Consider the following 21,669-nt stretch of genomic DNA (forward strand, 5'->3'; position numbering starts at 1 on the left):
ATGTCAGACCTAATGGAAATGGAACACACTATGTTGGAAATGGAGGGTGGTCGACAACGGATCGGCTACCATAAATGTAAACATAGATTACTGCGAAACTGAAATTCGGGTATTCAAAGAATAGTCAACCAAGAAAGCTACACTGACCATTTCAGATTCAGCTGCGAGGCATCAGGATGTTAGGGTTTGATGAGACCCTGAGCATGCTCTACAACTAAACTCCCATTACTCCTTTCATAGAGGATGGAAGTGTAGGCTTTAATGAGAAATTATTATCGTTGGGGGGCTTTTTGGCAACTCTGTTCTAATCGATCCGGTGCTTTTATTGCTGGGTCCCGCCTTTCGGGGTGACGCGTGGTAGGTTGGGAATGCGGGAGTGGCCTACCAATTCAAGGTTGCAGGTTTTTGGGACCTGGGAACATGCAATGCGAGTGCTGGTGTGAGACTGCGATTGTGGAGTTCAAGTTTTCTTCTGTGAGGCGGCTAGAAGCTCTCATGGTAAAGGGTCGGGTTTGACGGCTGTCATCACAACACGGCATATATTTTCTAGGAGGTGCAAGTCTTCCTCGTGTTGATATGAAGCATTGTAATGTGGTGGAGAGTGTGCACATCTTCCCTGCTGCATGGAATATAGCGCACTGGAAACCATGCAGAAGAACATGGTGAAGATTTGGTGAAGTTTCCAAAGAAATCTCTAGGTGTCCGCGTTCAGGAAATGCATGGGGAGTGACCTTCGCGTTAAAATGGCTATCCAGTGCTGGACTGGAGTCGGCTCAACATCGCCGGCTCAACGCTGGATTCGCATGCTTTCCGCCGACCATGTGGCCGCCTGACTACCTCTCGTGGATTCCCAAGTGCCAATGTTTTTTCATTTCAGAATTGCCCATGATATAGGTCTGGCCCACGCGGACAATGGTATGATACACGTGGACAACGGAGCAGTATCTGAAGTACATTCGAGAGAAAGGGGTATGCGAGAATTGGGCTTTTCAAGCAGCATCTATTACAAAGCAGCGTCAGCTGGCGGATGTGATCAATCCGAGAACTTCCTCTGGGTGTTTTTCCTCGCTTCCTCTCGACAGCTCACAGAAACGACGAAAACACAGATTATTGTCTCGAACTAGAATAACTGGAAAGTGGGTGGAGGTTCCTGCATGAAAATTTTATAACAGATATTTGACCCAATAACCTAATGAAAGGAGGAGACTGTGCATCGAGTAGGTTAAGTAAAAACTTTCATTTCTTCATTTTTGTACAAGAATGCCAACAAATGGCTGGCACTCTGGCGAAACTACGCCACAAAACCTTACAGTCCGCAACAGATGGCACCAAAGGTTGGCGAGAAAGGAGGAGAATGAAGAGCATTGAGTTGCGATACAGTTCCATTAAGGACCTGGTAGTGTGGGTGGCCATTCTTTAGCAGACTCCATCTTGGCTTTCTTCTGCTGCACAAGTCTATCCAAGATTGCTGTCTCTAGGGGCACTGGGTCTTGGCATCGCTCCGATGCTGCTGAACAAACCTATCACATCGAATACAGACATATTAAAGTAGTTAGTACATTTCAGTTGGGTATTGTATTCCGTGAATTGAACTACTTTGACATTAGTCCACGCAACGATAACTTTCTCTGCGAACAATATAAGAAACCTAGCCCATTCGCACTAAGAGTGCCACCTTGCAATTCAGATGTTGATTAGGCCGCTTACTTCATCCAACAAGATTTCAACTACTGTTCCATTCTCGACCAAATTTTGCAGCGGTTCTCTGAGATAGTGACAATCCAGTTGAATCTGCTGATAACCTCCGCGGTTGAAAGTCTGGAGTCGCACGCACTCCTCGAAAGTTTTAAGAGTCATTTTCACCACCGTCGATATCACCCACGGCTGCATAAAACCAATTTTTTTGGAAAATTAACTAAATTGAACTCTTCAAATAATGATTTCACACAATCCATCAGCAATTGTTTTCATTTTAAGTAAATCTATTAATGGAAATTGCACTGAATCGACCAAAAAAAGTCAGGTGCATAGGATCTTGGAGGACTAACCTGATTGTATTCAAGTTTTGTGAAAATTTCAACTTTCTCTGTAAACAGTCTCGCCACATCCCTTTCTAACAACTGGCTCCGAGCATTGGAGCGACTGGAGGCGACACGATGACCATCTTCTCTTATAGAAGCACTTCGAGTTGACCCTATGCTGCCGGAGCTATCAGAATGCCGGTGCGTGCGGCGAGGTCCTGGAGGAAGTAATTGCTTTACCTCTATTTGAATCCGCTCTACCTACAACCAACAGGAAAAAAAAAACAAAAAAATGATTGGATTCATACACACTGAAAGCCCACCGAACATATCCTCAGTATTCTCGTAATGTAAGTAAATCGATTCATCACATATTACAAACACACGCAAATAGTGCTCCGAGAAACTATGATGGTATTAAAAGAGAGGTACACGTCGCACCTCTTGCAAGAGTAAGTCTGCAAACATACGGACATCCCTTGGCTCTTTATACTGCAAGACCCACACACAAAACATTAGTTTCTTAAGTTTTCTGAAGTGGAAGGATCTCTACAGAAACACTGACAAAAAATAACCAACAGATGGAGTGCTAAGAATGAAACTTCCAAAAAGATATTCGTCAAATAATCTGATGACATACCTTCAGCCAATTGGGGGTATCCACAGCCTTCCGAACTATGAGGGACAACTTGCGAGCTTGTATATCGACATACTGTCACCAAAGCGAACCAGATTACATAAGTATCCAGTTCTCAAAGATTAAAAAAGGGAAATCTCTCTAACTGTATCCACAGACAAATCAGATAACATTAAGCCCGGGAATCACTACGTAAAGTGGGCGCAGCCCTTTCCTTGCATAGTGGTACCACTGTGCCCAAAATCTTATAGCCCATACACATTCTTCGGTGCATAGGTCTTGATCACCATTAGTTCGGGGTTGGGCACTGCTTGTACCCAAGAGCCTCATGGTCCCAGAGGGTTCCTTCCGGTTTAAGGTCTGTATTTATCTAGTAAAACTTTGTGGATAAGAAAAAAAAGGAACCTGTTGAAGAAGTCTCTCTCCAGTAGTATGAAAAAAACGACAAATCTCTGAAGGAACGAAAGCTGGACGTCCATCAGATCCCATAGCACCCCCGCCAGGAAACCAAGTCCCCAATGTCTGCAAAGAGTACCCAGACATGATACTTGTTACAGTCAAACACAAACATTATGTACTTCAAACGAGACACATCACTGATTCTGTATTTTCAGAGCCAAAACTTGCCATGCTTCTACAGGATTCGAAGTAATCGCATCGTGCAGTACGGAGGAGAAGTCGCGAAATAGTGAATATGCTAACCTCAGTAATTTGTGGAACGGCAGTTTGGTAGAGGTATACTGAAAGAAGGGACGCCAAAATAATCAAGCTTGGAGTCACAGTCTGTAGAGATTGTGACTTGTCTGATGATGACGGAGTCTCAACAGATCGGACACATAGAAAAAGAAAATGATCGACAAGATTGGTGAAAAGCTCCTGAAAACCTCCTTGAACAAGATCCGTATATTCATCTGCCCAACGAAGTAAATATAATTTTCTGTCATCCAAAAGCTCCTTAAGGTCCTGTAAAATGTGCACGATACACGATTAACAAAAATAGGACACAAGTAGAGGTTCAGAGAATGAAAACTAAAGCTTAGAGACACCTTTCTTATTACACATAGATATGATTGTGAAAAGAATAAGTGCACAGCACGTATGACAGTCTACAGTCGAACCGATTCGTAGATAGAAGTGCTTGTTTCCCAAAGGTTGCACTTCATATAGACTTTACGCATTTCAATACATGGTAAGTAGAGAAAGAACCCAAACCTGCAAGACTTCAAGACTGCTGTTTGAGATTGTCTTCTGTGCGATGTCTAGGAAATACTGGAGGGTCTTCGGAGACTCCTTGGAATCAGGTGTTTTTGATGTATCAGCCACGGTCAGAGAAGCTACAATCACAACCAGAATACTACATTATCGGTAATCCCAGTGAAGATTGAAGACAGGATAGTACTTTCCAAATCATGCTGTAAATAACCACTTGGGTAGATAATCGGACCCAACTAACATACCCCACATTCCAGAATCATATGATAATAGTTGCAAGACCGTTATTTAGCATGTATGAACATTAACGCCTCATCAAGAATTGGGCATATGCATCTCATGTCTGAGGTACAGAAAGCTAAGTATCTGGAGCCGACAGAGCTGCAGCACTACTCAAATGGTAAAATGCCTACTCCAAATTTTTGAAAGCAATGTACAATGGCACACCAAAATCTTGCTGCTAACAAGCATCGAGGAGCCATACCTTTCATGCGACTGTAAAGGTTCTGAAACTGATCTTTCACGTGTTTTCGCACAGCACTTTCCACTGCCTAACAGTTGGACAAGCATGGGTAAGTAACCTGGTATTCCAAAAGAGGTGAAGGATGAAAAAAGAAAATGCTGTTAACACAGAAGTACACTGGTAACTTGCAAGACATGAAAGTTACGTTGTAGCTGACTTAGGAGTACCTCAGAAGCACGTGCTGGAAGATTTGCCTCTGGCACCAACTCATTCATCCTCGATACGTCCATTGATAGTTGCCCTGTATGCACGAAAGAGGCAAAATACGGTAGAAATAAGGATATCGAGCACCCCTGCATAGTGAAAAGATGAATTTTGGAATGTCTTTCAATCAACTGACACATGTGCAGACTCTGCAGACGTACTAAAGACAAGAGAAGGAAACTAAACAAAAAATTGACGCTTACGGAATGAAGCATTCAGCTCTGCAGCCGACATATTTCCACTCGGAGGCTGAAGTGTAAGCTGAACAGTCTCGAAGTAACTACATTAAGTCACCCGAAAGATAATATTAATAGTCAAAATTGTGGATGCTGCTGAAACTGATCAACTGAGCACCTAACACAAGGAACTTGAAAGTACATGAGGTAATCACAAAACACAAGGATTTTCCTAATAAGACGAAAGTATATAAACACTGAGGAAAGATAGGTTAATACAAATAAAAAAGATATAAGAAGAGATCACTGAAGATTTCATGGTCATACTCATCAAAGAATTCATGGCAAGCCTGCAAAAGACGCTTTTCACCCTTCGGAAATAATTCCCGGAATGTGACTGCTTTCTCTAAGAACTCTTGGATGAAATCCTGTTACAGATTAAGGACTTGTTAATCAAGGAAGTACGGACTTGCAATTAATTAAGATTATTTAATTAGAACTTGCAAAAAGTACTTACTGTAGTGCTAGTTCTAAGCTTAAACCATTAAGAACTGAAATGAAAATTTGAAATGAAGGGTAGTGTACCTTTTCTTCTTCGTTGAGCAAATCCTTTCGTGAACCAAAAGTGTCAAGTGCCTTAAGGCCTTGTTGAGAAGCAAGCCGTTTATTTAAGTCCAACTTCACTGTCACCTCGTCTTCCCCATGAAATGATAGAAAAGTGTCCATCATTGTGTCCACCTAAAACCATCATTGACGAACTGTGTATGTGAGCAGTTTTCCTTGCCTTGAGAACATCACACAGCCTATAATCTTGAATGAGCATACCACTCTATCGTATATCTATGAACAAATATAGAACAGTTATATGACAACTAGTGCAACTGAGAAAAGGTGGACTACCGAAACCAAAGTTAGTGAGTTTCACATCATGCAATGCAGAGGAAGACAAGGGTCATACTGGATAGTTGAGTTGCTGGAGAAGTGAAACTGCTTGAGCTCGTGCTGAAAGCGGTGCTGAACTATCCATCACCTGAGCCTGAGGAAAAAGGTTTCAGTATTTCTCACCAACAGCTCAGGATATCACTCAATGATAAAGAACGAAGGACAATAATAATAATAATAATAATAATAATTCAAAGCAAATGAATACCTTTCTCAAAGGCTTGGATCAAAGAATCCCAGACACTTTCACTTCTTACAACTAAGCTTGACAAAAGTTGTAAAATTAAAGTTTTACAATTTCAAAATTAAAAAGAGAGGTAGAAATCGCACGAACTTGTAGACGTTTGATAAGATTGCTAATAATTGCGTCCGATTCTTCCTTGCACGTCCGAAAGGATGTTTGGCCATATGCCTATACTTGCCACAAATTACAAAACTATATCAAGCAACTATATAGTAACATGAAAGATCTACCAAAGCAAGCAGATCATAGAACAGAAAGTTCAACTCAAACCTAATTTTCAGCAACAACAGTATGAAGCTAATGCTTCTAGAGTATTAGAGAAACTACCTTTAGGATGGGAAGAGCACCTTGATAGTACTTCACAGCTGCAGCATAGTTTTCAGCACTCATGCACTTGCGAAGACGCTGGGGTAAATCAAAAATGAACTGCACATTCAAGACACACATCGCTTCAACAGAAGTTCTGCAGCAACACTTTGCTCGATCATGTGATTCTCTTCGAAGAAAGGAATTATTTCAAACGTAAACAGAAAAGCTTCACAGAAATGAAATTGCAGCTCATCAAGTGAATTCATCTGCAAAGGAATAGCTAGAGAACCAAGTGCTTATATTGAGTTTAAAATCCCGTGTCGACAAACTAGAACATGCTAATCTTTACTCCACATGAAGGAAAATGCACCCACTTGGACTTTCCGAAGGAGACTTCGAGTACCGTTGAGCTCCTCGATCCGTTCACGACGTTCACACAAGGAGGCATTGACGCCATCACTTTTCCCCCTAATGACGGTAACCTGCCCACTAAGAGAGTGTTAGAGCTGGCATCTTCAACGACCACTGCGAATAAATACACTAAATGCATCACACCTGAAAATTCTCATCCATGCAGTACAAAACCACGTAATCTTTAGGTTCCAGGACAAGCATGGCGTCATGATCTCATACAATGGAAACACAACGTACAAAATATTTAAGGGTTCTCTGATCCCGATATCATTTAAATTGTTTTAACCACCGTGAAAGACCACGATATCAGAGGAGCCATAAAGTATGTTGATTCGATATCAGGAGTTCAAATTCTGGCCAGAAACTAACTTGTCTTCGACCACTAGATGATAGCTAACTATTCAGAAGAGCGATCAATCGAATTGTAAGAATGGACGGAAGGTGGCTGATGTTTTACCGTATTAAGAAGTTGATCCATATTGGATTCCATGCCAGATACATTTTCCTTCATGCTGCATCAACAGACAAGCACCTCGTCAACAACTCTGAAAGCAAAATATATGGCTAAGTTAGAAGAACAAGAGGCGATGCTTGCGGAGGGGCGAACATTAACTCCTAAAAGTACTTTGAACCACTACAAATTATCCCAAGCATGAAAAAAACACCTACCGTCGAATTGTATCAGTTGCACTTATAAATTTGTTGTAGTTTTCATACACCAGCATTTGCATATCACTATCCAGATTTTTTATCTCGGCAGCCATTTCCACGTGCCGTTGCAGCAAGCGATCTAGAGGTGACTTGCGAAGCTGTGTATGCAAATTTAATGCAGGATTGGGTTTTAGGATGCAAGCCAAGGGAAAGGAAGAAGAGAATGACGTGATTCAAATGATGGCATTATGTCACTGACGGACACAATTAGGACCATGAATAGCATTCCTTTTCACTGGTCGATGTTCCAAAGTGGTTTTGAGAAGAGGCCAGTGCTGAGAACTTTACTGAATTCTACAACTCTAGAGGAACCCTCTTAAAGATCTTCGAAATGCTGATCAGCATCATTTGACAGGCAGCTCCCGTATTCAAACAAATGCACTTATCCAGGAATGGAAATAAAATGCATGGAGTGAAGCTAACCCCAGAACTCACCAGGGATGAAATGTAGTGATCGGAATCAAAATTGGGAAGATTGATTCCCTGCAAAGTGTCCCGACGCCCCAGGCGGGACTCGGATTCGGGTGAGCCGGAGCCATAAAAGCTGCTAAGAAGCTCCCGCAATCGCTTGGATTTTTCGTCCTGCTCCTTCGTAGCCATCTCCACCACTATACTCTGTCTTCGGTGCTACTTCACTCCGCCTTTAACACCAACCAACCATGAGATCCCTACTGATCCCGATTTCAGAATGTACGTCAGGAGACCAACCAACTGGTCCCCAATGTGCTTCCACTCTAAATCAACAAACCAAACAATCCCCTGAAAGAAGTCAAAATACGCAGCTCCTCCAAGCCCAATAACCCAATAACAAATCTTCCACTAAATGGGCCCAACATCCACTGCCAAATCCTTAAGATCCCGACACGCTAGAAGGTATACGATAATGCTGCACGCTTTTCCCGATCCCAAGACTGCCACACATTTCTTCGCGGCTCCACCTCCAGCTGCAATGAACCCTCCTTCTTCCCCTAGCTAGAAACTCAAATCCTCAAAATTCCTCCAAAAATGCTGCAAAATCCGCAAGAAAAAAATGAAAAAAAAATCACAAATACCTAGGCGACAGAGGATAGAATATGTGCAGATGAGGATGGCGCGATGAGCAGGCGAGCTAGGAAGGCTAAGCTTCCTTCAATCAGGGTATTGTCGCGACGAGCTTGAAGTCGCTCTACAGAAAACAAAACACACACACGCTCTTCGGAAGAAGGGACGACCCCAGCGCGATGCATGAATGAATGATAAATAAAGGGGCCTCTGTAGGATGTATTTCATCTTTGTGGACGAATGCGACTTCGTTGACAGAGCCCACATTCACCATCCGACATTGCGTTCATCTATTTGAAGCAACTTCCACGAGGTTTCTTTGCCGATTTCGGGTCAGAGGGCATGTCAGGAAATTATTTTGGAATTATTGATGCTTTGTTTATTTTAAGAATCCGGGCAGTCTGTTGATTATGAGTGTATATATTTTTGTTGATAAGTGGTGCTATCAATTGGAACAGTATGAAGCAACCAACAATTGCATTATCTACCACCAAAGCAGAGTATACAGCAGTTACTCATGTAACTAAGAAAGTAGTTCGGCTTTATAAATTATTCAAAGACATTGGATTTTCAAAAGATGGTCATATGAGTAGTTTTAGTGATAAATAGAGATGCATTTGTGTTTCAAGAAATCCTACGTTTCATGCTTGCACTAAGCATGTGAAAATTCAACATTAGCATATTAAAAGAGTATTTAGATACATATATAACTCCTATTAGACATTATATATTTGACTAGTATATGGATAGTTGACATCAAGTTATGACCAATTGACAACATAAAACCGCCATATGGAAATATATAGCTTAATAAGCCAATTATCCCTAAATCTAATGAACTTTAGTGGTAAGTTGTTATTAGGGTGTAATGCCAAAAAAGTCCTTGTCATTAGATTACAAACTTGTGTTATAAGAATCATGATTAGTTTTCTTGAATCTTCTTTGATTTACAAATAAATTTATTTTATATTTGCATCAGTAAGCTTCTATCTTAGCAATATATATATATATATATATATATATATAAAAAAAAAATTCTCACAATTGATTATATTAAACATAATATTATCAATTATTTCTTTTAATATATTGATGTTATTAATGACCATTTTCCTAGTATTATTTTTATTTTTATTTTTAGTTCTTATTATTTATAACAATGATTTTTTACAAATCATAAAATGAAGTCTTTATAAATATCCTTATAACATTCCAATCTTAAACCATTGAGATTTTTTTAGATTGAAGTTGAAGATGCAATTTTCTAATGTCTTAGTTTTTAACTACAGAAACAACAAGACCATCTTCAGGTATGCATCTTCTAATATAGATAAAAGTGTATTCGATCATGATTGTTGATGTGCATATTTTTATTAGCAACTAACAAGATGAGATAATATTCTTGTGCTATTTTTTCTATATCCAAAGTATATTGAGCCAAAGTAAAACTTTTATGTCTTTGAAACATTAAATTGGTTAGAAAAAAGAAAGATTTTGTAGATGTTAAAGTTATGAGGATAAGAGAAGAAAAGAAAAAAATCTTAAAATTATGAATAAGTTGATGTATAAAATCAAATTCCTATGTACATGATATTTTTTTATAGTATCTTTATTATTAAGAATGTGAATCTAAAAACTTTAAAATAAACATATATATATATATATATATATATATATACTTTCATGCTTCTATGGCTATTTCTTAAAGACATAATTTTTAAGAGAAGTTTTTATAAAACATGTGGCATATTTAAACAAATTTGTATAAAGTTTTTATAATACATTTAATATATGTTTAGTAAGCTTTCTTAATATTTTTTGAAAAAAATATTATCAACTTATTATGTTTTTACATATTTTTTCTTTTCTTTATTTATATCAATTTATTATAAAATATAAGCATCTTTTATATTAAATATGTTGATATTGTGGATATTATTTAATTAGATGAAACATTATTATTGCTTTACAAGACATTTTGTCAAAACCACTAAAGAATTTTAGACATACTTTGATAAAAATTAGATTCCAAAGCTTGGTGTATGGATGATGTGTAAGAGGATCATCTTACATGTTGGACAAGATATTTCAACCACCATTAGGTTTTTCTATAGCAATCTTAAAACAGTGTTGAGTAGATTTGAGGAATGTTTAAAAAATAAATATAAAATAAATCATCTCATTTATTGATTGAATGAAAATATAATTAATTAACACAAATGTTTTAACTTCCACAAGTGACAAGGATTTGTAATAAATATAAAAGGCTTGAGTGCTAATAATGAGCTTCTTAGTCTAAGTCTAGAAAATTCTTAATAACCTTGTATATGTACTAACATCTTCCAAGGACCTTATTTATGTCCAATTTGTGAAAAGATTGTGTATAAACCATTTATCTAGTAGACTATGCACCTAATAGTTTGTTTCATTTGTATAAAGAGAAATTTTTAGAAGCATCAAGTTAAAGTTCTATGCATATCTAGAAAAATCTCACTGAACAAAAATAATCAAGTATCTTGGAATGCTACAAAAAAAACTACTACAGATAACATAAAACATATATAACCTTCTTGTAAACAACATTATTTAATGTATGATAATAAAGATAATCAATTGAGATTTAAAATTCACAATGTGCAAAATCCCCATATGTTTGTGAAATTCTCATATTCTTAACCCCCTGGGTTGATGCTTGGATTTACTCAAATACTATCACCTAAACTTGAACACTTCAATGATTGATGCTTGTCTCTATCTGCTTGACAAGCACTAATGGGTTGAAGCAATAAAAGTCAATTGCTCTAGAGCAAGAAGCTTTGAAGATTTCTTATAAGAAACAGCTCCTTTTGACTACTTAAGAGCCAGTAGTTGCTGGCCCGCTGAAAGTTCAATTTAGAAACACCAGACAACCTGAAAAGTTGCCGAATCCTCTACAATGAATTATCGATTACTGATTGTACCGAGTTGAATCAAGTTAGTAGAAATAACAAATCAATGTCTATGCGTATGAGGGTGCCGTCTCTTTCCGAACACATCTGCTTTTAGTCCTCCAGCTTGTGTATCCTTAAATCTAAGGACTGCGGTTACTGCACCAATTAAAGCAAGTGCATAGAATGCCTTGTACGGAGCCATTGCTAATCCAGCATAGTAACAATACAAGCCGAAGATGCCATAAATGAAACTGAAACCAGCTTCAGGAGTACTTGAGCCAAACACAGATGATAGTGGGACGAAAGTAATGTTGGGGTCTAAAGTGCTGAAATACAGCCCGTGTAGCACAATACCAAAGCATAGAAGTAAATCAAGAAGTGAGGGTGGAGTTCGATCCAATCCAGATATCTGCAAAAATGCCAAACAAAGAAGTCAATGTCATTATGGTGAAAGAAAATTTAATATTATCAATCCTGCAAGCCAATAAAGGTATAGAGCTGGAATGATAAACTCCATATCTATTCTAAAGCAAATGTTAACACATACGATTCAAAACATCAAATGAAAATTGTATATTGATACTTTCAATGGAATTCGAGACGTTATGTGTAGAAGAATATGGGGAAAACCTGGACCCATGCAGCCAGGGAAGGGCCAAGCATAATAGCGGTTACGAGATGTAGCAGTAAAAGTCCTTGACGGTATCGATAAGTCTCCAGATGATTATCTCCGTCAATAAAGACGGCAGGATTACTCGACTCATCACCCGAGTCTTCCTTTTTCGCATTCCACAAAAGAGTCTTGTGTAGCCGGTGGCTGCATGCATTAAAGACAAAATTAAAATTTTAAATTTACACGTGTGTCATTTATTCTGAACTGAAAGAAAAGGAACTTCGAGGAACCTCAGTGCATCAAGTGTGATCATGCTTGCGGCTGCAGTAACATTGATAGAGGAACAAACACACTCAGGAAAATCAAGCTACGAAGGAGGTGACTTGAATTGTTACCTGCAAAGAGCAGTTTGGCAGTTCCAAGCATGGACCAACAATAACACGATGAGACCTACGCTAGGATGAACGAAAACAAGAAGCACAGAAATTCCGGCAACCAGAGCTAGTAATGGTCTTTCTCTCAGCTTCTTAATCACCTGCTCACAAGAAAACTAACAGTCAAATATTGGTACTTAACAGCAACCTACAACTTAAAAGCTTCTATCCTGCACAAACGTAAGAAAGGATATACATAACTGCAAGAACAAATATAAGAGAATCATAAGAGACCAATAAATACTGTAAAGTGTTTGTGCAAATATTCATCATATACACTAGCAGATGCGAGTTGCACAAAATTATCCTTGGAGTTAGATACCAGTGAGCATCCGCGCAATTGAGCTGGCTCTCGAGCTCTAGGCCGACCCTCATATGCCTGAAACCTGCGAGTACAAATTGCTGTTTTCTGATTAGATTTAACAAGTGTAAGATACAGAGGGTTATGTGTTGCTTCTAAATGATATACAGTGAGTGACGTTCCTTACAAGTCTAGAAGTATTTTAATTGAAATCCACGTTATTTGTATTGATGCATTGAAAAAATAAAATAAAATAAAATAAAAATCAAGAATAAAAAAATCAAGATAATCTTTTATTGAAGGAACTATTGCGGTTAGATCAAATTCAGGAATAAGAAGTGGCAAAAACAAGCATGATTAAAAACACAATAGTAATGGTGAAGAATACATAGAGCTATTTAACTCACCTTAGCTTGAAGAAGACTTGGATAAAAGATGCAATCTGGAATACAATGCTGCTGACGATTGCAAGCGCAGCAACAACACCGTTTGCAAAGATGTAAGACACAAAAGAGACACCCAGGAAACTAATCAAAGATGGAGGAGTCTCTGTTCCAAATGTAGAAAGTAAGTGGTAAATAACCGAGAGCCCAGGTGCCAAAAAAATTAGTGGAAATGGAGAGCGTAGGTTTGCTTCAATGCATGAAACAACTGATGGAACCATGACGTCCCGTTCAGAAGCTCGTGCTTGACGCATGAGGGCAAATAGAATCACTGCCACAGTCAAACCGGTGATCTGCACAACTTACAGAAAATTACTTTTTCTTCTGACGATTACGTTCGGACAAAACACGCACTTAATTACAAAAATCAAATCAAATCTGTTATCAATTGTGAAAAAGGTGTCAGAGTTCAAGTGGTGAACAATCACACAGAGCTAGAGAAAGAACTGTCATAAATGGATCGAATTTCCGTTAAACCCTTGGTGAACTAAAATGTATAACGAACTGTGTAGAGATAACCCAGTTGGTTTAGGGCTTAGAGTTTAAAAGCTCATCACAAGTCGCACCATTTGCATGAAGTAGAGTAAGCACCTGTAGTCCATACACGAGAACAAAGCGACTAGAAGCTGTTGATAACGACACCTCAACGCTTGCTCTATATGAACAGTGCGGGTCAACCTGTAAGCGAGCACATATTTCACAATAAGCATAGTAACATGTGAACAAGACATCTCTACAATAATGTATACAATACGCAGATTTTAAAGAAACAGTAAAAAAATGAGCACACAGAGGCACGCACGGGCACACGCAGTCCTACACAAAAGATACTGTAGTCTGCTACAAGACTTCGACATCGTACGATAATAAAGTTGAACAAACTTCTTAAAGGGCCATTCCAATTGTCTTCGAAAACAAGGACCACTAAGTACAAAACGTCCCGCCCTTTAAGCGATACTTGAAAATGAACATACCAAGAGAACTATTGTTGTGTGCTCAGAGCCGTAACTTGTTCCCCAAATTCCAGGCGCAGAATCTACCACTACGATTTCAGAATCCAGATTTGGAAGGACTTCCAAGCCGAAAGGAGGGTCCCAAACAAGAGCAACTGGAGGAAAGCATCGACCTCTGCAAAGTTCTGCATTCCAAAACGAAGGGTAATTAGTTACTCAAGTTCCAGCGCATATCACATCAGATGGTGGTGGAAATAAAGATGGATGTGGGTGCACTAGAAATTTAACAAAATACAGAAGTAGATCTAATACTCCATCATAATAACGGAAAGAATTAGCACAAGGAAAAAGACGACAGAGTGGGAAAACTTGGGAATAAGAAAGACATGTTGACTATTTATAACTTAGTCCAGCGACATTACCAGAAAAGGTGGTCATATCAAAATCTTTAGTCCCAAAAAATTCAAATTCAGCAGGGTATAACTTCGTAGTTCTAAAAATCCAGAGAGTATTAACCAGAAAATAAGGCAAAAGAGCTTACTGAGCAGTTCTTCAGGGCCTGGATTGTCCTTAGCAAGTACTGTTGCCTGAATGCCACAACTTAGAGTCTTGACAGTCAAATTTACTGGCAAAGTTCCGGCCGACACAGCGATGGACAAATTCCAGAACATTGCATGACCCTCCTCAAGTAAAACCTCCTGCACGAAAAATTGGTATGTAGTATCAACATAACAAACCCAAGTTTCTAGAAAATGTGATTCACAGTGCATGTTAGAGAAGCTTTCACACAATCAGTAAATCTACTACGAACAGAAGCACCCAAACTATCACAAGAATAGTAAGAAACTTGAGGACAAAAACATGAGGAGGACTTTCACAGACTACCTGCTTTTTATAAATCGTGGATATTAAATCCAAGGGTGACATAGCCATCTTTCCCTTCTTGGGGTTAAAAAACTGCCCTACAGCCATAGTTGCTGTAGGTGGAGGTGTTCCTCGAACACTCTGAAAATAAAACGCGCCCAAGTCATGGGTCAAATACTACTAATAATAGTAATAATGATAACCCATTTCGTGTAGGATATAGCTTTCTCTACTTCAAAGCACACCAGGTTCAGGTAGCTCACAAAAATTACAAATTACGTATTATATTTAGTTATTTGTCATCCCTCAGATTGACTTCCTAACAAACAGAAGTGCAAGCACAACCCTAGATCGTATTTCAACCTTCGCTTATCATATAGCATCTGTAAGTTTCTTGAACTAAGAACCACGATTGACTTTCAAAGTTCACCTGGAATAGTTCACAAGAGTTGACCTAATGGATGCATAAGCTAAGGGCATGGCATCTATCTCGAGAATCCTCCTATTATCTAACTGCCATGAAATAGAAGGAACGATCAACGCATAGTTGGTCTTACCGGTCGTGGAGCTACAGAAACTGTCAAAAACTGGAAGCCATGTAAATCGCTGGGTCTAAAGCGTAAAACTCCTGAGGGAGGAGCTTGCTCCGTCTGTCCTCCCGGCTCAGTCTATGTTGCAACAACAAAAGATAAGCAGTACGAAATAATAGTGGAACTGAAGGTTGATAACTATGAGTGATATAATATCAATTGACGTCATTACGATTTATTTCTTATAAAGCGTGTAGAAATCGGCTTTAAAGTTCGATCCAAAAGTCTTCGTGATTAAAAGCATCAGAACAATCATTTTGGTAGCCAAGTCATACTCCACAGAAGCATTGAAGTTGAAAGTATACGTTCTTCAGCGTAAAAAAGACATTATCATCTGTGAGGCACAGTTATTATAATGTCCCTCAGAGTACCGAACTATCAAGGATGTTAATGTAACAACGGCAAACCGTCAATCTCTTCGTTGGTTCACCAGTTCCAAGCTGATATGTAATTAACTAATGCACAGTAATTACACAGAATACTGACCATCACTACCTGTCCATTCAAATATTAGTAGACTACTACTTTATGGAAACTTATAGACATCTTGTGAGAAAGAAAATGATAAGAGAGAAGACCTGGCGTTGAATGGGACCTGTTGGAATTTCAGTCATCTTCGTACTCATTTCCACTGCTTTCTCAAAATCAAGAAAACCACCAGGTTTGGCACTACCAGGCCATAAATGTACACGTACACCCACACATGGTGCCAAGTTTGTTGCTAAAATAAACCAATCACCATCCTTAGCCTAACATCAAGCCATCAGCATTGAACCAACTGTTAAACACTCCACAAGTACAGAAGAAGAGAGACTGTCTTCTATTTCAGTTCTACAGTAAAACTAATTGGTAGAAACCAACTACAAATATGCCATAGTAACCATACATCAATAAACAAAATTTGTTCAAAATTAAGTATGTGCAAGCAGCTGTTCATCCATCGCTACAACACGTTCAAAACAAGATGCATCACACCATGGTTTGAGGTCTTACGAATCTTTCGATGTCCATAACTCTTCGTCTACCATCCATTGCCAGCACAGTCATGATGTTCGACTTAATATAGAGATCTGACTGAGGCACTTCCTTCAGCCAAAAAACATGAGATGGGCATGCAAATAGATCCTGGATTGGCGTGCCTCGATGTTTCTCTGCAGTCATCTTTTTGTTACTTGATATTGACTCATCCACTTCGATTTCCCCTTTGTCTCTACCAAAAGCTTGATCCTCTGCAAAATCAACGTATTAGCACCATCTCTGCAACCAAGAACTTCATGGAGTTGCATAGCATTCACATTTGTCACTGTTCAACTTTTGACCTTGCAGGTGAAACGTTTCAGACTTGCGATACGGAATCTATACCTTCATAAAGACTGCTGTAAACGCAAGATTATAAAAAGTATGTGGGTGTGGAACTAAACGAGAAAAATACAACACACCTCTTCCGGTACGGGTTGCTCTAAGAAAAGTTAACGGAATCCTTGAATCGATGCTGGGTAACCAACCAAAAGAAGAAGGTAATGCACTACGCAAGTTAGTCACAAAGACGGCCATTCTTTCATGTGGGTTTATCATCAGCTGCCCTGTTTTCTTATCTATCAGCTGCAGCAGTGTGTGCGAGACCTGTAGAGCAATGGAGTTTGAATAAGAGGCGGCCATACAGCTGAAATGCTCATCCAAATTCTACAAATGGCAGTTCTCATATGCAAACGTCTATTACAACAGCCCAGTAAGAAAGTATTGAAGTCATGCTCTACAAATGATTATAACCCTTGCCCACCTGCATAGCCACTTGATTACACCATAAAATGCTTTGGTGTTCTGTAGAGAGAAATACGTTCACCATGCTTGTTGTACCAATAGTTAAACCATTAGTAGGAGGTACGATTCCATCCAAAGAAGCCATTCTTGACCGTACCTGTTTTGCAGCAACACGTCCACCATCAGAACGAATAAAACTATCGTGAGACTAGGTTAACAACGAAAGCCCAAAGATCAGACAATTCAGATAGTGAAAGAAAACAACTGAAAAGAAAATCACACATTAATAAAGTTTTGCATACTACTACTACCATGGCCCAGCAGCAAGTACACCGAAAGAAAACCACCCAAAAGCATTTATTTTTCAGATGATCTCAGCACACACCTGATAATCTCGCGAACCTCCAGCTATCGACACGACTACAACATCTGATAAAGTGGGCCTCGACCAATGACCTCCATTTGACACACTACCCTTAAAACCTTGTATCCAAGCATCATTAACTTTCGAAAAGAAGCGTCCAAACGAAGGCTGAACTTCCAGGGGAGGTGATCTGCGAGCATAAGACAGCCAAATGGGAGCAAAATGAATATCAGGGCCAAAAACCAGTCCAAAAAAGGGAAAACTGAGATCATTAAAAATGTCGGAAAACATGAGCAGAACTAAACATATCGCACTAAACTAAGCGCTGTATGAGCTGAAATAATAAACTTGAACTCAGCCCTAGTATACATTTTCAACCATTACGTTGAGAGTCTGAAAACTTAAAACACCACGTGAAATACTCAATAATCTATATGCTGACGCTCAAACTCAGAGCACATATACTACTTCCAAATTTTATATGTGAGTACGGCACATAACTAAAAGCCCCAGCGCACATGATAGATGAAAATGGAACTTGTGGATGCGCATTCGATTCTTCCAAACATGACAACATACCTGTGGGGACTCGACAGAGTGAGAACAGTTCGAACACTTCCAGGTCGGATATCTCGATGGACCACTGCGGCCCTTGCTACAAAGCCACCCATAGAGTGCCCAACCAAGATGACATTTGTGGGCGAAATCTCCCCCTTGTCATCATTATGCTTGGACCTCATTTCCAAAGACTCTCTATACCTATCAAGAATCTGTTTTCAAAAGAAGAAGATAAGAACGTATAAGATTGCAGACAAACTACGACCGACGAGTCGTCTATGTGATAAGAGGATGGTTTGTTTTAACTAGCTCTCTTCTGATGAGCAGGACCTTACGAATCCCTCGCAAAGCCTCATGAGACAGCTCCTTGATCAATTTGACGGAATTTAGAACTTTGAAATTTAAGTTCAGATAGTCTAGTACGAAAATTGAACTATCAGATGCAGGTTTCAAAAAATTCGAGAAATGTTTGTGTCTCGATGGTTGAAGTGAAGACTCATACCCGGTGAACAGCTTGCACAACATACTCGGAATGCTCTTCAAGGATCCACCCGTCCATAGCTGAGTGTTCCCCCTCCAAATCGACGGTGAACCAATCCAGGTGATTTGCATACCGACCATCCGGTTTGGATCTACCCAAGAGCTCTGAAAAACTCGAAAAATCTTCCACTGATTCAGCTTCAAGAGGCGTGAAGGACGACTGATGATAATACTGAGCGTCCAGTGGACCCCCATTGTATGCCCTATCTGATTCTGCTGCTATGGATCGCACCTGAACACAATGAAAAAAGGATCGTAGTTTATGTGCAACGAATTCGCTATTAGGCCTTAGAATTCACACTGTCAGACAATCTAGGTGATTCGGTCCATTAGCACAAAAACTGCGTCGTTTATCTCAGGTTTTCCCAACAAACTAAAGAGTAAAATCTGCGTCTTTCATCAATGAATTCTCCCAAATTGGAGACACAGTGATCCAGTCCGCTGCAACTGGTACAAGGATCTCGTAATAATAGCTACACGAAGCTGTCATCTGAAATAGCAATTCCATACCTACGATAACAATTTTCTGTGCTTTTCTAGCTTGTGAGAATGTGAAGAAATGATTAATACAATCAAGAATGACCATCGACACATAATAATCTTATAAGCCATGCTCAACTGCTCGACCAATTTCTCTGCCAATTAGAGCTGGCTCTTGACAATAGATTCGAATCAAAGTTACAACCATCATAAGATTGAACCACTTCTGCTTGCGAACCAACTTGAGTTGCATCGAGAGTTCGGACATTCTAAAGATTTGATAACTGGACAATCGTCGAATACCAGAAGCTTAATCCAAAGACTATCTGAAAACTCACTTGCTTGTAAGAACCACCATTGCCAGGGATGAAAAGAACTGGAACACCCGACAATTTGACAAGGTGGAGCTGATGATCAATTTTCTTCCAGCCTTCGTGATAAAGATATAGAGAATATTTGCCGCCTGTGGCATTATTCGGCAGCGGGACAGGAATGTACGTGGGGTACATGTAAGTCATGATACATCCTTTGGCATAAGGTTTGTGAAAACCTAACAACCCTGCTGCTGTTATGGATGCTGCAATAAGGATTGCGATGAAGATCCTGTACTTGCACCATCTCACTTTGGAAGTCCCCATCCACCTCTCTGAAGTCTTGTCCTCTGCTCCTTTTTTATCAAACTCAAACCTCAATTTCCCATCCGCACATTCGACAAATTGTTCAAGCCCAGTGAATGGGAAATCCTTGAGACCCCCTACACTACTTCCCCTACCCCCCGAAAAAAGAGTGCTTCAAATGCCTCGCGGCAAATATTTCACAACTCTGGCGACAGTCGAAATTTCCTTCACTCTTCTCACATTACTACAGCCCACGACCTTGAACGAAACTCCACGCTAGATACAGCTGCAAGTGCCTCCCCAAAACGATACAATCAGCTCCTCAATGCCTGACCCAGAAAAGTTTGAAGGTTGAACAGACCATTAAATCCTCCCACAGATCCAGCAAACCAGCTTCCCGCTCACCAACTTGCTGTCGTAACTCCTTCCAAACGCTTCGACGAATCCTGTGCTAGATCTGTCCCTCCAACACCTCCAACGTCGAACTCTTCAGCTCCACCAGGCTCAGATCTCCCACAGAAATACAAAACGCAAACAGCGTCGGTCTTGAGATACAAGCAACAATCAACAGTCAATCATCCGGCGGAAGCGAAGAAATAAACGAACATAACCAGTCCAGCCCGCCATCAATCAACGTCAAGGCCACAAGGGAGCTTTCGTTCCACTTCAACAACGGGAATTCCGCGAACAGGAAAGCCCCAGCCCGGGCACCTCTGCTTCTTTTCTTTCTCGCTTTGCTTTGCTTCTACTTCGCCAATTCTATCTCCACCCAAAACGACTGGCATTTTCCTTCACAGGAAAGAAAACCCACCACCAGCACACTGTGATCATGAGTTTCGAGCTTTTCCAGCGCCCTCTCATCTGCAACACCAGCTCTCACACAGGGAGACAGACAGACGGAGCAATTCCAATGGAGACGTAGTGGCTCATTGCAAGTAGGGGATTTTATCGTCTTCACCCAGGGGCATCAAGCTCTCACGAAGATCTGCAACTGGGGACGAATTTATGGCGTGGTGGAGCAGCGTCCTTGCTCATGAGCCAGGAAGGGAGGGAGGGAGGGGGGATGTTGGCCATGGTCTGGAGTGAGTGAGGGGGCTTGGATGAGTGATGATGCTGCCATGGCGATCACGTTGAGCATGGCTTCTTCTGTCAGTGGTCGCATCGAAGCTGAGTGAGTGGCCATGGTCGCTGAGTCCATGTCAAGGAGCATCATCGAGGAGGCATTGCGATGCGAGAGGTCGCATGGGATTTTGCTTCCTGCGTGCGTGCGTTCGCGACTAATGACGCCAGAACAAACTCGCGGCAGCGTCTGCATGCACGCGGCGTGCCGCGCCGCTGCCTAACTCTGGCTTGAGCCTCCCTTCATCACCACCACACTGTGTTTCCAGCTTATTTTTCACTCCGCAGCGATCAATTTAAGGATTACAATTTTTATTCTCTTTAACAAATTGTTAAGGGTGATTAGGATTTTGAAATCTAGGTTGTGAAACGGCCACTTTGGTGAAACAAAGTCGGAAGCATTCACATATTTATAAGAATGATGGCGACAGAGTTTTAAAACCATGGTGTATTCGATGAAAGGGACTAAATTTGTTGGCACATTCGTAAAAGAGTAATAATAACAATGAAGTTTTATGTAGAAAACATAAGAAAAAATTTGTTTCGAAAAGATTGATTAACTGGTAATAGAAAATTATAATTCAACCCACCTAAACCTTTCTCAAAACATGTTTAGTCAAATACAAATTGATGGTTTTCTAGCTTAATAATGCAATTGCTCGAATTCT

The 21,669-nt window shown here is 39.9% G+C and overlaps 2 protein-coding genes across 4 annotated transcripts; both read right to left on the bottom strand.

The window, feature by feature from the left end:
• Positions 1 to 1,218: 1,218 nt before the first annotated feature.
• On the bottom strand, positions 1,219 to 8,550 carry LOC112289237 (vacuolar protein sorting-associated protein 51 homolog). 3 transcript variants are annotated; one of them, XM_024534290.3, is made up of 21 exons: positions 8,446 to 8,550; positions 7,829 to 8,034; positions 7,352 to 7,491; positions 7,140 to 7,194; positions 6,643 to 6,750; positions 6,287 to 6,385; positions 6,050 to 6,127; positions 5,732 to 5,809; positions 5,359 to 5,511; positions 5,101 to 5,201; positions 4,801 to 4,877; positions 4,561 to 4,634; positions 4,355 to 4,421; positions 3,871 to 3,992; positions 3,361 to 3,621; positions 3,064 to 3,180; positions 2,662 to 2,733; positions 2,463 to 2,513; positions 2,049 to 2,282; positions 1,708 to 1,884; positions 1,219 to 1,520 (listed from the first exon to the last, which is right to left on the bottom strand). In XM_024534290.3, exons 2-21 carry the CDS (start codon positions 7,991 to 7,993, stop codon positions 1,386 to 1,388), a joined length of 2,364 nt encoding a protein of 787 aa, XP_024390058.1. In that variant the 5' UTR covers positions 7,994 to 8,034; positions 8,446 to 8,550; the 3' UTR covers positions 1,219 to 1,385. The 3 variants fall into 3 exon arrangements, with proteins under 3 accessions (XP_024390058.1, XP_090111137.1, XP_090111136.1); XM_090255011.1 differs by having other exon boundaries at positions 7,829 to 8,127; XM_090255010.1 differs by having other exon boundaries at positions 7,829 to 8,550.
• A 2,476-nt stretch (positions 8,551 to 11,026) lies between these two features.
• On the bottom strand, positions 11,027 to 20,988 carry LOC112289236 (uncharacterized). Its single transcript, XM_024534286.3, has 18 exons — positions 19,604 to 20,988; positions 18,748 to 19,017; positions 18,267 to 18,457; positions 17,709 to 17,877; positions 17,343 to 17,480; positions 17,002 to 17,185; positions 16,556 to 16,791; positions 16,141 to 16,311; positions 15,530 to 15,640; positions 14,994 to 15,113; positions 14,650 to 14,806; positions 14,130 to 14,293; positions 13,747 to 13,833; positions 13,120 to 13,448; positions 12,734 to 12,797; positions 12,373 to 12,512; positions 11,995 to 12,181; positions 11,027 to 11,773 (listed from the first exon to the last, which is right to left on the bottom strand). The coding sequence occupies exons 1-18, from the start codon at positions 19,901 to 19,903 to the stop codon at positions 11,426 to 11,428; spliced, it is 3,366 nt and encodes a 1,121-aa protein (XP_024390054.1). The 5' UTR covers positions 19,904 to 20,988; the 3' UTR covers positions 11,027 to 11,425.
• Positions 20,989 to 21,669: the final 681 nt, after the last annotated feature.

The sequence above is a fragment of the Physcomitrium patens genome, chromosome 12, assembly GCF_059467195.1.
Source record: "Physcomitrium patens ecotype Gransden chromosome 12, ASM5946719v1, whole genome shotgun sequence".
Lineage (NCBI taxonomy): Eukaryota > Viridiplantae > Streptophyta > Bryopsida > Funariales > Funariaceae > Physcomitrium > Physcomitrium patens.